General features: G+C 36.3%; 1 protein-coding gene across 1 annotated transcript in view; it reads left to right on the plus strand.

Moving 5' to 3' along the window:
* The first annotated feature begins 1,277 nt into the window (after positions 1-1,277).
* Positions 1,278-13,864, plus strand: part of SMC4 (structural maintenance of chromosomes 4) — a 37,809-nt gene continuing 25,222 nt past the window's right edge. The window contains exons 1-5 of the mRNA XM_062582699.1: positions 1,278-1,301; positions 1,870-2,057; positions 3,198-3,376; positions 3,971-4,162; positions 5,927-6,103. Of these exons, the coding sequence (XP_062438683.1) occupies positions 1,928-2,057; positions 3,198-3,376; positions 3,971-4,162; positions 5,927-6,103 (678 nt within the window). The 5' untranslated portion in view covers positions 1,278-1,301; positions 1,870-1,927. The remainder of the gene's footprint in view (positions 1,302-1,869; positions 2,058-3,197; positions 3,377-3,970; positions 4,163-5,926; positions 6,104-13,864) is intronic.

Below are 13,864 nucleotides of genomic sequence, written 5' to 3' on the forward strand. Positions count from 1 at the left end.
CCCCGCCCTGAGCGGGCAAAAGGCGGCGGCAGCCCCTTCCCCCAGCACAGCCCTGCGGAGGGCCCTTGCAGAGGGGCACCGGCCGCTGGGTGCCCGCTCGCCGTTCCTCTTTCCCTCCCTGCCTCCCGCCAGTAGGGCGCAGCGCCCGGCGTTTCTGACCCCGCGGGTGTCGGCAGATGCGTGCGAGGAGCCGGGGGAAGAGAGAAGGTCGGAAAAAAGGGAGGTTTCCCCTTATGGACCTATGGGGCCCGCTAATCGGGGACCAACCTTTTAAAGCGAAGTAATATGTTTTACTCTAGTAATATGTTTTCCGTGCGCCGAAATACAGAGGCCCGATTTTAATCTGCTTACAAAGCAAGGACCCTTCCATAACTAGCTTTGCTTATTCCTTTTATGCTTGAAGCGTGAAAGCTAAGTCAAAATCCTTGAAGAGTTAAAAAGATCGTGACAAAGGTGCTGTAGGATTCCTTAAACGATTGTCTGATTAAAAGAAAAGTTTTTCACTGATATCGGTTATCACTATCAAATTTGAACAGCTTTTAATAAGGAAGTCTTTCTGCCTGTCTCTGACTCGCTTTTCACCAAGCCCTCAACAAAAACGGCTCTTGGCAGGAGATCATTGGGAGATGCTTTTAACAAACACCTCTGAGTTGACTTGGAGGAGGGGCTGGACACGAATATGTTAAGTTTATTAGAGTCTGTAGCAATTGATCTATCCCGATTTAAAAGTTAAAGTCAAGTAGCTGTGCTTGTTCACTTTGTTGGTATATGTGGGGGAAAGGGGCTAGTAAGGTAAATAGGTCTCTATTGCACAACTCTGAGTGGAGAAGCTTTGGAAAAGAAATCTGGTACTTTGAGAGACTGTAATTGTCTGAGACAGCCATTGCGGAACACTTCTCAACAGGGACATAGACTCAAATTGCCTTAAAATGAGTTCTCTCTCTCATTTCTCCCCCTCCCCCATTGTCCCAAATGAAGGACTCTCATGAGAGTGTGGGTTGGGGGTAGGTCTGAAAACGTCAAATGATTGGCACCAATTGTAAGATGACTTTCTAACCACGTCAGTTTTTTTTATCTTGTGAGAAGTAAACTTTCTCATGTCTGTTTTTCTCCAAACTGAATTCGCCACTTGCTGCATTTTAAACTCTTTGGGGAGAGTTTCCCTCCTGCAGTTATCTTGCCTTGCTTCTAATCATCGGTTGCTTTCTGTTTCTTGGGGAGCTGTATTTAAGTGCCAGCTGATGGACTTTTGTAATGTTTCGTTCTTGATCAGATAACTTTAACATCAGAACTAGATTAAGGTATTTTGTTTCACTTACTCTGTTAAATGTTGAACGCTAACAGTAGTGGTTGTGTTATATTTTGCAAAGTGAGGGTATTGATCTAAACTACCTCAGAGTGAGACTTTACTTAAATTATGCTTTTTTTTTCGTAATGATTGACATGGAGTGTTGAAAATAAAATGTGTCACATATGAAAGGTGTATGTAAAGCCTGCTTCCAGAAGGATATAGCCATATGGCTACTCAGTTTGTTACTGCAAATGTGTCTTTAACTCTTTTGCCCCCAGCATCACAGTTGCTTTCTCTGAGCGTAGTAACGGCGTTGAATGTGGCTGTATAGGTTTTCAGTAGGTAGATTCATGCCGTTTCTACGGATTAGGGTAAGTCCATCGATTAGGGGGGAATGGTTTCAAACCTCTCATTATGAGGCTAAGCTTTAGTTTTTGTTTCAAATTCAGAGTTTTGTCTTCAAAATAATCTAGACTTTGGTTTCTAAATTAGTCAAACATCTGGACATTCATATAGGTATATTCCTCACGGGATTACAGCTCAATGCTTAGATCACGGGGTTTTCTTGTTTGTGTTAGCAAAGGAGATAGATCCGTTCAGTAGTTTGATTGCTTGGAATTGAAGGGGACAGAAATCATGCCAAGCAAGAGCACCAAAACCTCTACAGCAGTCCAGGAGAAAGGGAGAGAGCCCTTAGAAGATTCCACCAGTGACGTGGATGTGGACAAAAAGGGTGATGGACAGCTTGATGAAGTACCTACACAAGGTGGGTTCATATCTTATGATTCTGAAGGTGTGTAAACTTGACATTAGTGCCTGTGGAGCAATGGTGTTGTGTTGGATTTACAAACTATTCCAGATAGTCTGCTCTTTCCCTTCTAGAAAGGAATACTGAAAGCCTTGACTATTGGCAGGTTTAAACTGCTTTTAAAATGGTAAAGAGGGCTTGCAAAGAGTTAAAGTGTTTGGTCTGGTACTTTAGTACAAGTGCAAAAGCAGTTGTTAGACTTTATTCTAATACATCTTGTATTTCATATTCCTGATCTGTAACATTGTACTTAAGACTGTGGTACAACAGAAGGATTTTTCGAATTTATACGCACCCAAGGCTATGGGGTTTCTTGGAATTGAATACATTTCAAGTTTATTTACTTAACTCTTAAAATGATTTGACTTTCTTTTTCATGAAGCTGTATTTTTTAATTTTTAATTTTTATTTTTTGAGTTGAGTTTTTGCTGAAAATACCTGGAAAAACAGAAGTTAGTGTATTTTTAGGTAGCCAGATATGCAAGTATTAAAGCAAGGTATTTGACAAATAGATTTAATATGTTGAAATGAGTGACAAACTACTGTCTCTTTGAAGAAAAGTTGCTAGTAAGTGCTGCAAAGCTGCTTTGCTTGTAACTAGCTGATATCCAGGGGGCCAGTTTGTTTTCGTAACAAACTTCCTGTCTTTGCAGAGTAGCTGTGCTGTCATTACAGCTTTCAGAGCATTGTGCAGCGATCCCCAAATCTTGCAGTGACTTGTGAGCACACTTGAAATGTGGCTTTGCACTTATTAATTAGAAAGACTTTGCCTGTTTTGGATTTGTAGGCTTATTGTGACGGTTGTAGCTATTGTAATTGCAGAGTGCCTATTCAAGAGTGTTAGAATAAGAATTACATAATGAAAGAACAAACCCACTAGTGAATCGATGGGGCATTTTTAGCTATCTACTTCTGAAAGATTCAGTTCATAGCAAGAAGAATTTTAACTCCAGGTCATTTTGATAATTTCAGACAAAAGTATAGATTTGATTTGTGTAGAAATAATGTTAGCTTTTGAATTAAACATTTTAGAAGATGCCTAGTCATTGAGAGCTTACAGTCTTCTTTTCCTTTCTGTTTATTTTGGATGTCTTTTAGCAGCCTCAAATGAGGTACTTGATAATCGAAGTTTAGAAGAGATTTTGAGTAGCATCTCTCCTCCCCCACCACCAGCAATGACCAATGAAGCTGGTGCTCCTCGTCTCATGATAACTCATATTGTAAACCAGAACTTCAAATCCTATGCAGGGGAGCAAACTTTAGGACCTTTTCATAAGGTATCTTTTATTTTAAGTATTTTCTAGATGGAGGTAAGACTTTGTTGTGTGTTAGTATTCCTTACTATATTTTTTCCTAAGCTTACCACAAATTAAGTGAAAAATATTTGTTTGAGAATTATTTTGTAGTGATATTCTGTAGTTTAATTATTGGACAGCACAGAAAACATTTAAGAGTAACTTTATGATACTATGCAACTCTAATTTATCAGTAAATCTTTAAAAAGTATAACTTTTTTTTCTGGAGAATTTTCAGGGGTTCTGAAAAAAATTTTTTTTTAGGGCCCACGGGAGACTTAAGTGGCTAATCGTGAAACTTTCTTTGTGAATATACTTGCTAAATGCGATACTGCTTTGAGTTTACAATTTAAAATTCATAAAGCTGAGCTAAGTTGAAGTGTTCTGTTGTGTGGTTTTTTTTTTTGATGAATTGTACTGCTTTACCTTTTGCAGTAAAAACTAAGCTATCAAATAGTCTGCAGTTTCTTGTGCTAGAAATAATTGTATTTTAAGCTTTCCAGAAATGAAATTGGTGGTGCACACTGGCTAGGATCTATTTCAATGTAAATGTCACTTTTTTCTTCTATTATACAGCGTTTTTCATGTATTATTGGGCCAAATGGCAGTGGAAAATCCAATGTCATTGATTCAATGCTTTTTGTGTTCGGGTATCGGGCACAAAAAATCAGATCCAAAAAACTATCTGTGCTGATCCATAATTCTGATGAACATACGGACATCCAGAGCTGTTCTGTAGAAGTCCACTTCCAAAAGATCATTGACAAGGTATGTATTCTTCTGTTCAGAACAGTAGAGGCTTTTCTTTTTTAATGATAGGAAAGTAACATTTTATTATTTTAATTCAAACTGGAGAAAACTTCATAGTATGAATACTTTACTTTTGATGTAAAGCATCAATTTAGTGTTAATTAGCTTGAAGCTTCCTCTGTCAAGTGGTGTAGTTCTTAAAATATTAGTAGGGATTCTTTTCTGTTTTCTACAGGACCAATAACTGGTACATGTATATTAAAACTTTTTCGAAATATAAAATAATTATTGTCACAAGAAATCTTTTAGAATTCTGTCTTTTCTGTTTTATCTCAAATGTATGAGGTTTAGGGATTAAAAAAGAATTCAGGAATACCTTTTGTAAATATACAAGTGTACATGTTCTTAAATTTATAGTATGTGTAATATAGATTAAGAAATAAAAACTGTTTAAGCAGAACCTTTTAAGTCAATTAAAAATATTTTAAGCTATTTAAATGTAAGCTTAGAAAAAGGTAAAATGAATCTGGAACTTTACACTTTCTATGCCATGAAATATCTGCAATTTTTAAAGTGGATTTTTAATCAAAAATTCTAGACCTCACCTCTTATCACCAAATTTTTTTTAAACATGATATTTTGTTTGAAAGAAATGAAGTGTTGGCAAATCAGAAATACTCATTTTGCTTGTCATTTCATGTACTTGTAGAAACTGCTGTACAACTTTGTTGATTTATTGTGATTACAGTGCAAGCATTTTTTTCTTTAAATATTTAATTTTTGTTCACAATTATTTTGGCTGAAGTTTAAAATGTTGAGTTTAGAGTTAGCTAAAAAAGGAGGAAATGTATTGAGTTTCAAGACTTTTTGTTAATAAAATGACAATATCTTTAATTTTTGACACCCCCCTCCCCAAATTAAGTCAGATTTTTTTTTGGACTTGATTTACATATACTCACCTCTACACTTTTTTTGTATTTAGATTAAGCAAATCCAATAATTATTAAATTTACTTTGGGTTTTCATTTGACTTTATATTAATACCTAGGGTCTAACTTTATGATATGATACAACTTCTGAGTATACTAGATACCAGGTTCATTATGCTCTTGGGGGTTAATTTGGAAAAGTGGTAGGCCAATTCAACTCTTTACAAGAAGCATGCATCAATTTTAATATTTTAAATTATAGTACCAGCTTTATTTTAGTTACCACATTTCAGGTAGGTCTAAGAGCTTTTGAAGCTGATGATGTCACATTTGTCACATTTTTAATGCTTTGCGTTTATATCTTTTACAGTTTCTCTTTAGAACTATTCAGTTAAAAGTAACTTCTTTTCCTACCATAAGGGAAGAAAAATGTGTTTAAAAATGCAGACAGTAGTTAAGTCATTCAGTACTTCCTAATCTAAAATTGAAAGGTTAGAATAGCACAGCCACTTTGAATTTGAAGTAGGCCTTTTCTTTCGTACTGTGAAACAGTGTTGAAGAGAATAAGTTAGATATTTTTAAAGCAATAGCTTGTATTGGAGATGGCGAAGGCATTAAATGCCACTCACTTTAAATAATTTGAAGTGTTTTTAATCCAATTCTCAAATTTATTTATTTATTTATTTATTTTTGTAAGGTATACAGCTTTAAGAGAGTTCTCATTTCTGCTGGACCCTAGAGTGTGGTTGACTTAAAACCTGAACATATAGCATTTCTATGCTTAATTGTGAAATATGAAATAAATCTGTGATATGCTAATTGTTTTTTCTGGCTTTGTTTTTCCTTAAAACAGGAAGGAGATGATTATGAAGTAATTCCTAACAGCAATTTCTGTGTGTCTAGAACTGCTTACAGAGATAACTCTTCTGTCTATCATATCAATGGAAAGAAAAAGACATTCAAAGATGTTGGTATTCTTCTTCGAAGCCATGGAATTGATCTGGACCATAACAGATTCTTAATTTTACAGGTAGGTGTATGAATGAAAGGAATTTTAAGAAAAAATGTATTTCTAGTTATGAAAAATACTGTCTTGGTTTTGAATCTTGTATTTGAGGCCTTAAAGTACTCTAGCAGCACATCATGGTTTGCATGGTCTGGTAAAGATGCGAATCATTATTTGCTGCTTTAGAAATTTAAGGAAGAGAAACAGTTGAAGATACTACTTACACAAATTTTTCTGTTAATAAATTGTGTTCCTGACATGTGGATGAATAGAAGAGTTGTGATACTTGTTCCGCCCTAGCAGCACGTAAATATTGGTGTAGTAAAATAAACCTTAAACCCCAATATTATTGTGCTGCTTAAGCGTGGCAGAGATTCAGCAACTTGCTTATACCAGCTGAAAGAGCATCAATATTAACTTAAGTCTTAATGATTCTATTTTTAAGTTATCTACAGTTTCATATATAGATGTGTTTTTTTTTCCTGCAGAAGTATGTACATATGAAAATCAGCTGTTTTGTAAAAATTGAATGCATGAAAAACACATGAACTGTAGGGTTTTTTTTGGTGCTTGTGTAATAACTGTAGAGGACTTGGAGAATGGCCAGATTTATAGCTGTTTCAGGATAGATTTGTTAAAACTACAGTTTACAACCAATATAGTAAGTAAGTAAATAAATACTATTGACAAATTCTGTGGTTTTTTTATATATCTACATTTGGATTCAGAATTGTAAGGTCTGCTGGCATACATTTTCTGCTTAAAAGACAGCCTAAAGAGAACCACACTAATTTTTCTAGATTTTGAATTATAATGGAGAATTTTGATGTATGCCAAAAATAATCACTTAAAATGTAAATTGAGTTAAAGTATTTGATGAAAACATGTAAATATTAATTAAATTGAGTAAATATACATGCATATACTTGTAACTTTTTCACTACTGTTGCTAGCAGGTCCAGAATGTACTCTGGAGGATCATGGCCTAGAAAATCAGTGAACATGGGAAGTTTTTCAAGGTCTAAAACCTCTGAATACAGATCATTTTAGGCCTGTTCTTGTCAAAGGAGCTTCCAGTTCCTCGCTACAAAAAAAGAAAAAAAAAAAAAAACTAGATAAGTTGCTCTGTTTGCTTCACTTCCTCAAGTCTTCTTGTGCAGTCCTTTTTTAGTTACACCCACAAAAAGAGGATATATCTATTTTGAAGTCTCCATACTAATTTATTGTTCCCTCTAACACTTCATTCCTGTATCTTCTGTTTTAAGCCAGAAAGAAGTACCTCTAACAACTGTTTTGTTGCTCCCCACCCTGCCCCCTGCCTTGAAGTTGCTCTTCAGAAGTAGCAGTTCAGGTCAATTTCTAAAAGAGAAAGAAGGCTGAGTCAAAGATTAATCTAGGCAGAAATTATGATGCAGAGGTATGTAAGGCTTAGTGTTAGAGTACCATTGGGAAGAGGAAAGGGAAGAAGGAAAGGAAACATTTGTGAGGAAGTACAGCCAATCTTTTCCAAATGTGATTTGTTTTCTTCACCCAGTACATACTTCCCAGAATGTTAGTTATCGATGGGAAGAATATACTTATTCCTGAAACCTTGAGTTTCTTGCTCTTTACCTGTAACATGAAAGAAGGGGGAAATACAAGCAATATTAAGGCATAAAGTAATAGTTCCCACCGTTTATTTTCCTTCTATCAAGAACTGCAGAGGAAAGTGTACTGAGACTTATTTATTTCTTCAGACTTTTTGACTGAGGCAAGGCCCTCTCCCTTTGCACATGAGTTAGTGCACTTTTTTTTTTTTTAAGGGGATTCTACTGACTGGGTGATTCAAAGATGAGTAGTTTCCAACTGGGAAACGTGGCAATATTTTCCACGTAATCACAGCAGACCTTCAAAATCCAAATACTGAAAACTGTAGTTAGAAATAGGTGAGACCATTTTGAAAGTGTAAGGCTATATACTAGTATCACAAGGACTGTCCTTTTTTCCCTAGTGTTTTTCAAATTAAGTTACTTAAAGATTGAGGAATAAGTGATAGTTCTATTTAATTTTTCCTCTTCTCTTGCTGTAGTGAAGCTTAATTTAAAGTAGCCTGTTCTAATTTGATACCAAGTCAGAATAATTGCACATTTAAAATAAATTGTATCTCTCCGACTTTGACTATGCCAATAGGGCATAATTGAAATTTTAATTTTTATTATATATTATAGTTTTGGGGTAAACAGTATTTCATAATCTTTAATAAATGTATTTTCAATCTGTGACAGGATATTCATTAATATGAAAGAAAAAGTTGTAAGAGAACATGTCTTTCATATAGTAACAAGACCTTTAGTTACTTGGTTAGTGTCCTACTAGCATATTTTACATTACTCAATGGAAAATACTTGCTTTTTAGAAGACTGCTTTCTGGTTTTGGTTTCTTTCCATCACCCCCCTCCACCCACAATTTTTCCAGTCTTTCTATGAGCTAGCATATTTCAGTGCCTCTTAAAAAAATTCAGTCTGGCATGACTTTCAAATTTTATTCTAAAAGTTTGATATAGTCATGGTATAGGTTCTTCTACTGGTTGCCATTCTGAAAATATTAAAATCAGAATGACTTTGTGAGTAGTGTTACAAAGAACTCCTGGGGGAAGAACAGAATGTGTAATATTAGTTAAGCAGTTCTAGGAGTACTACAGTTTCTGTGCCTAAACTAAATAATTGAAAATCATTTTTTTAAAATGATTTTGGTTGCAGTCAGATATTGCCAATACTTAACACGAGGAGAATGTCACTTTTGTTATCCATAAGTTTTAATACTACATGTTTTATATTTTTAACAAATTGCTATGTGCTTTTAGCACTTCAGGAGTAGACAACTGTTCAATGCATAGTTGTGAGTTTGCTGCAGTCTGAAACTGCACTGGTAAAAGTGCAATTTATCACTTAGTATACTATGCCTTTCTTATTCTAAGCATCTGTGGCAAATCTAGCGTCTTGCTGCTTTTTTTTTTTTTCTAACTTTCACACTTAATACTCCAACTTCCATAACTTGTATTATCTGTAAATAACAACAAATAAATTATCTGTTTAGCTTTTTTGAAAGACTTACTTGGAACATCAGTATATATACAGAAATCCTATGTGGGTTCTGTGCTCTGACCGTGTTGGGCAAAACACAGAAGGTAAGTATGTTTGTTGTTGCTTAATAGTGATTCCTCCAAACAGATCAACCTTGAGGCCAGAAAGATGTCTCATCCTTTTTATCTTGTCTGGCTTGTCTCTAAGGGGTTATCAAATCTATGGGGAGAACTTGAAGGAATGTCAATTATGGACATCCCTGTGATAGATGTGTCTAGGGAGCAAAACATACTGACTGGACAGTAACTGTTAGCACCTGCTGAAATTGGCTCTTATATTTCAAGGAAAGAGAAAATACAAACCTTTAAAAAGGAAAGCACAGTTTCATAGCCAACTCCCATTCAGCTACTTTGCAGATAAAGATTATAGAAAAAGTAATAAATAGCCTAAGACTTTTAATTCATTATTTGCTAAAAGATAGCATTATGGAAGACGTGAGTTCTAAAAATACTTTAGAACTATCTTTCTTTCAAAGAAACATTGTTTTTAAGTAAATCTGGTACTAATTAGATAGTATATCACTTAAATGTATTTGATGAATTAAAATAGTCTCATGTTACCTTAAGCAAGTGTAAACTACAGTGATTTTATATCTATTTATGCACACACGTGTGTGTGTGTGTATATATGTGTTTGCATATATATTTTTTTAAACTGACTGGAACAGCATTTATAATGTACTTAAGTCTTTTCCTACAGCAAGATTTTGTTGCCAGAAAGGAAGTTCGGTCAAGTTTTTCACCTGCTGCTTGTGGAAATAATATGAGAGTCACTCTTCTGTTCCCCCTCATTTCCTCTCCAATATATTAGGTTTTCTTCTTTTTTTGAAGTAAGCTAGAAGTTCCCAATTATTGAGGTGATTAGGAGTAGTCAGCATGGATTTGCTATGGGAAATCATGCTTATCCAATCTGGTAGCCTTCCATGATGGAATGACTGGCTGGGTAAATGAGGGGAGATGTTGTGGATGTTGTCTGCCTTGACTTCAGCAAGGCTTTTGACACTGTCTCCCATAACATCTTTCGAGTGAAGCTCAGGAAGTGTGGGTTAGACAGGTGGACAGTGAGCTGGATTGAGAACTAGCTGAAAGGCAGAGCTCAGAGGGTTGTCTGCAGTGGCGCAGTCTAGTTGGAGGCCTGTAGCTTGCAGTGTCCCCTGGGATCAGCACTGGGTCCCATCTTGTGCAACTTCTTCATCAGTGACCTGGATGAAGGGACAGAGTGCCTGCTCAGCAAGTTGCTGATGATACCAAGCTGGGAGCAGTGGCTGACACACCTGAGGGCTGTGCTGCCATTCAGGGAGACCTGGACAGGCTGGAGACCTGGGCGGAGAGGAACCTCCTGAGGTTCAGCAAGGGCAAGTGCAGAGCCCTGCATGTAGGGAGAAATAACTCTAGGCACCAGTACGGGCTGGGGCCTGACCTTCTGGAGAGCAGCTCTGCAGAGAAGGACCTGGGAGTGCTGGTGGATGACAAGTTGACCATGAGCCAGCAATGTGCCCTTGTGACCAAGAAGGCCAATGACATCCTGAGGTGCACTGGGAAGAGTGTTGCCAGCAGGTGGAGGGAGGTGATCCTGCCCCTCTCCTCAGCCCTGGGGAGGCCTCATCTCGAGTATTGTGTCCAGTCCTGGGCTCCCCAGGACAAGAGAGACATGGAGCTACTGGGGAGAGTCCAGCATAGGGCTACGAGGATGATCAGAGGGCTGGAGCATCTGCCCTACGAGGAATGGCTGCGAGAGCTAGGCCTGTTTAGCATAGAGAAGACAAGACCAGGGATCTTAACAATGTCTACAAATACCTTAAGGGAGGGTGTCAAGGGGATGGGACCAGACTCTCTTCCTTGGTGCTGTGTGACAGGACAAGAGGCAATGGGCACAAAGTGAAACAGAGGGAGTTCCACCTGAATATAAAGAAAAACTTCTTTCCCTGTGAGAGTGACGTAGCACTGGAACAGGCTGCCCAGACGTGTTGTGGAGTCTCCTGGACACAATTCTGTTCAATGTGCTCTAGGTTATGCTAGAGCAATCCCCCTGGGCACAGGGATTGGACTAGATGATTTCCAGAGGTCCCTTCCAATGTCAATTTTTCTATGATTCTGTAAAAATTAACCATCATCCTCAGAATGTGTGACTTTAAGCCTGGATTTAACTGATAAAGAACTTAAGCACACAAAGGTTCAGAGGATTTTTCTTCTGTGTTCAACTATCAGCAGTTGAATTGGGAAGAAAACAAATATTATGTGCTGCTTTCTAAGATAATACCTCATCACTTCAAGTTTCTCAGTGACATGTGGAAACATTGCAGAGATCTTACAGGTAGTATTTTCTCTTACAGCCATAATTCATGAGAAAAACTGGTCTTAAATTTCAATTCTGTTAGATATTATACTATAGCAATTTTGAATCTGATTAGTGTCAAATTGCTTCACTACAAAAAAAAAAAAAAAAAAAAAAAAAAAAAAAAAAAAAAAAACAACCACCCCCCAAAAAAACAGCTATTCAGTGCTCCCTTGGAATTCAATACATTCCCCTCTGCTAGGCTCTAAGATGTAAAATTGCTCTATTACAAAATATATCTTATTATGCACATACTTTACTGTGTTCAAAAAAAAATCTGGTATGTGAGTTCTTACATTCAAACATTATATTGAATAGGATCATGTTAATCCATCTTACAGTTTTCAGCACTTAATACAATTTTCACAATTTTAAATTAAAAGTTTTGTTGAGAAAGCTCTCTAAATTGCAAGATGCTGTCTTCAGAAGTTATTTTCCTTAGATTCTCAGGGCTTAGGAGGGAGGCAGTAATTAACAAGCGGCCATCTTTCTCTACAGGTTCACCAGAAATCTCAATCTCAACGTAGTGCTGAGAATTTGTCTTTTTTTTTTTTTTTTTTTTTTTTCAGTACTGTTTCTACTTTTATGATAAGATTAAGATCACCTTTAGTAGTTAATTCAGCTTGGTAGTTGCTATTATTTTCAATTGGAATTTGAAGGTTGTACTTTAAAACAACATAATTCCAATTCAAGCAGTACCACAGAACTGTTGTACACAGCACAAATTACAACCTCATAAACCTTGTGACCACTTGAAACTGGATAATGTCAGTATTCGAATTCCTGTACTATGCTGCTTTTTAGCTTTAGAGTTGTTACTTGAGTCCACAGACTCCTAACTTCTAGATGAGAGTTGCTGAAAAGTAATGGTACTGTCTCCCAGGAGCAACTAGGAGTTATCTACAGAAGTGAAAAGCAGCATCCTATTTCTAGACTCGTGGTGAGAGTTGCAAAAAGGCAACTTACTGAGTAGATTAAAGCTTTTTTTTTTTTTAATAAAGCAGTTTAATAATCTTATTTTAAAATATATAGATGCCAGAAAACCTTGGATAGCTCAGATTTACAGCTTTCTGTTCTGAGAAATGAGCTGTTTTAAGAACAGAGTATATAAATGTAGAGAAAATTGCAGTAGTAATCCTAAGCAATGAGGTAATTAAGAGTTTAGACACTGTTTTCCCACTTTTTGAGGGCTACATGGGGGATGAAATTCTTGCTTGTCACAGATTGGCTCTAGGAAGATGCATATAGCAATGCAGTGCAGCCATTTAAGTCAGCTGCCTGCATTGCCAGAGCTATGTTAGTCGCAGCAAGAATTTTAGTCTAACGAGAATATATGAGAGTACACATGCTATGTAGAAAATGAAATTTGATTAAGTTTGTCATAGATTTCTTGGATTGAACGTACAGCACTTTGAAGGTACTTCCAGGATATAAGTACAATTTCTACCGATATTCATAGACCTGAAATAGATTCTTGACTTGGCAGCCTCAAAACATTAAAAGAGTGATGGTTCATGCTGCTGATGTCACCACTTTTGTCAGTTCATCAGACATCTTTATGGACATCCACCCACTGCATCCGAATGGGCTTGCGCTCAAGAGTCAGAACAGGTCCAGGCAGGCCTAGCTAGGGTATTTTCTGTAGCTTCTCTACCCATTGGTGGTGCTCAGCCTTTCAAGAGTCTCCTCAACTGAGGCTTTGATTTCACATGTTTTATTTTATCACCATCAACTCTTACATTAGTTTTGAAGACTATTGTTATTTATATATATGAAAGTTTTTACTATTTACTTATGCACACTTAAAAATTATGAAATTTAAATCTAGAAACTAACTTGAACATAATGCCAGTCAAACAGGTCATCTCCTCAAGAGTTCAGCTATGTAAAGGAAGTTAGAATTTTCCTGATTTCAAGCTCTTTTAAGTTATTTCTTGCATATTTTTTACTACAGGAAATGATTTTCAAATGAGAGTGCCTCTTGGCCCCTCTTCCCTTTTTCTTTTGTAACTTCCTAGCCTTCTGTCAAGTGACTTTGTGATTATTTACAACAGCTACCTTTAACCCATCAATTAACTTCATTGCTGAGAAACATCTCTAGTGATAAATTTGTGTTCCCTATTAAAATGCACCAATAAATGTTTTCTGATAACTAAACTGAGGCAATTGGTAGAAACCAACTGTTATTTAGGTGTATATTCATTATTCACCATTTAAGGCAACTACTACTGTTACCAGTGATGTGCTAGCATCTCAATAATAATTTGAGGCTTGCATGAAAGAATGCATACACAATATAGAAACTGAAATTTAGTTTGCAATTCCAAT

Source organism: Rhea pennata, chromosome 9 (genome assembly GCF_028389875.1).
Source record: "Rhea pennata isolate bPtePen1 chromosome 9, bPtePen1.pri, whole genome shotgun sequence".
Lineage (NCBI taxonomy): Eukaryota > Metazoa > Chordata > Aves > Rheiformes > Rheidae > Rhea > Rhea pennata.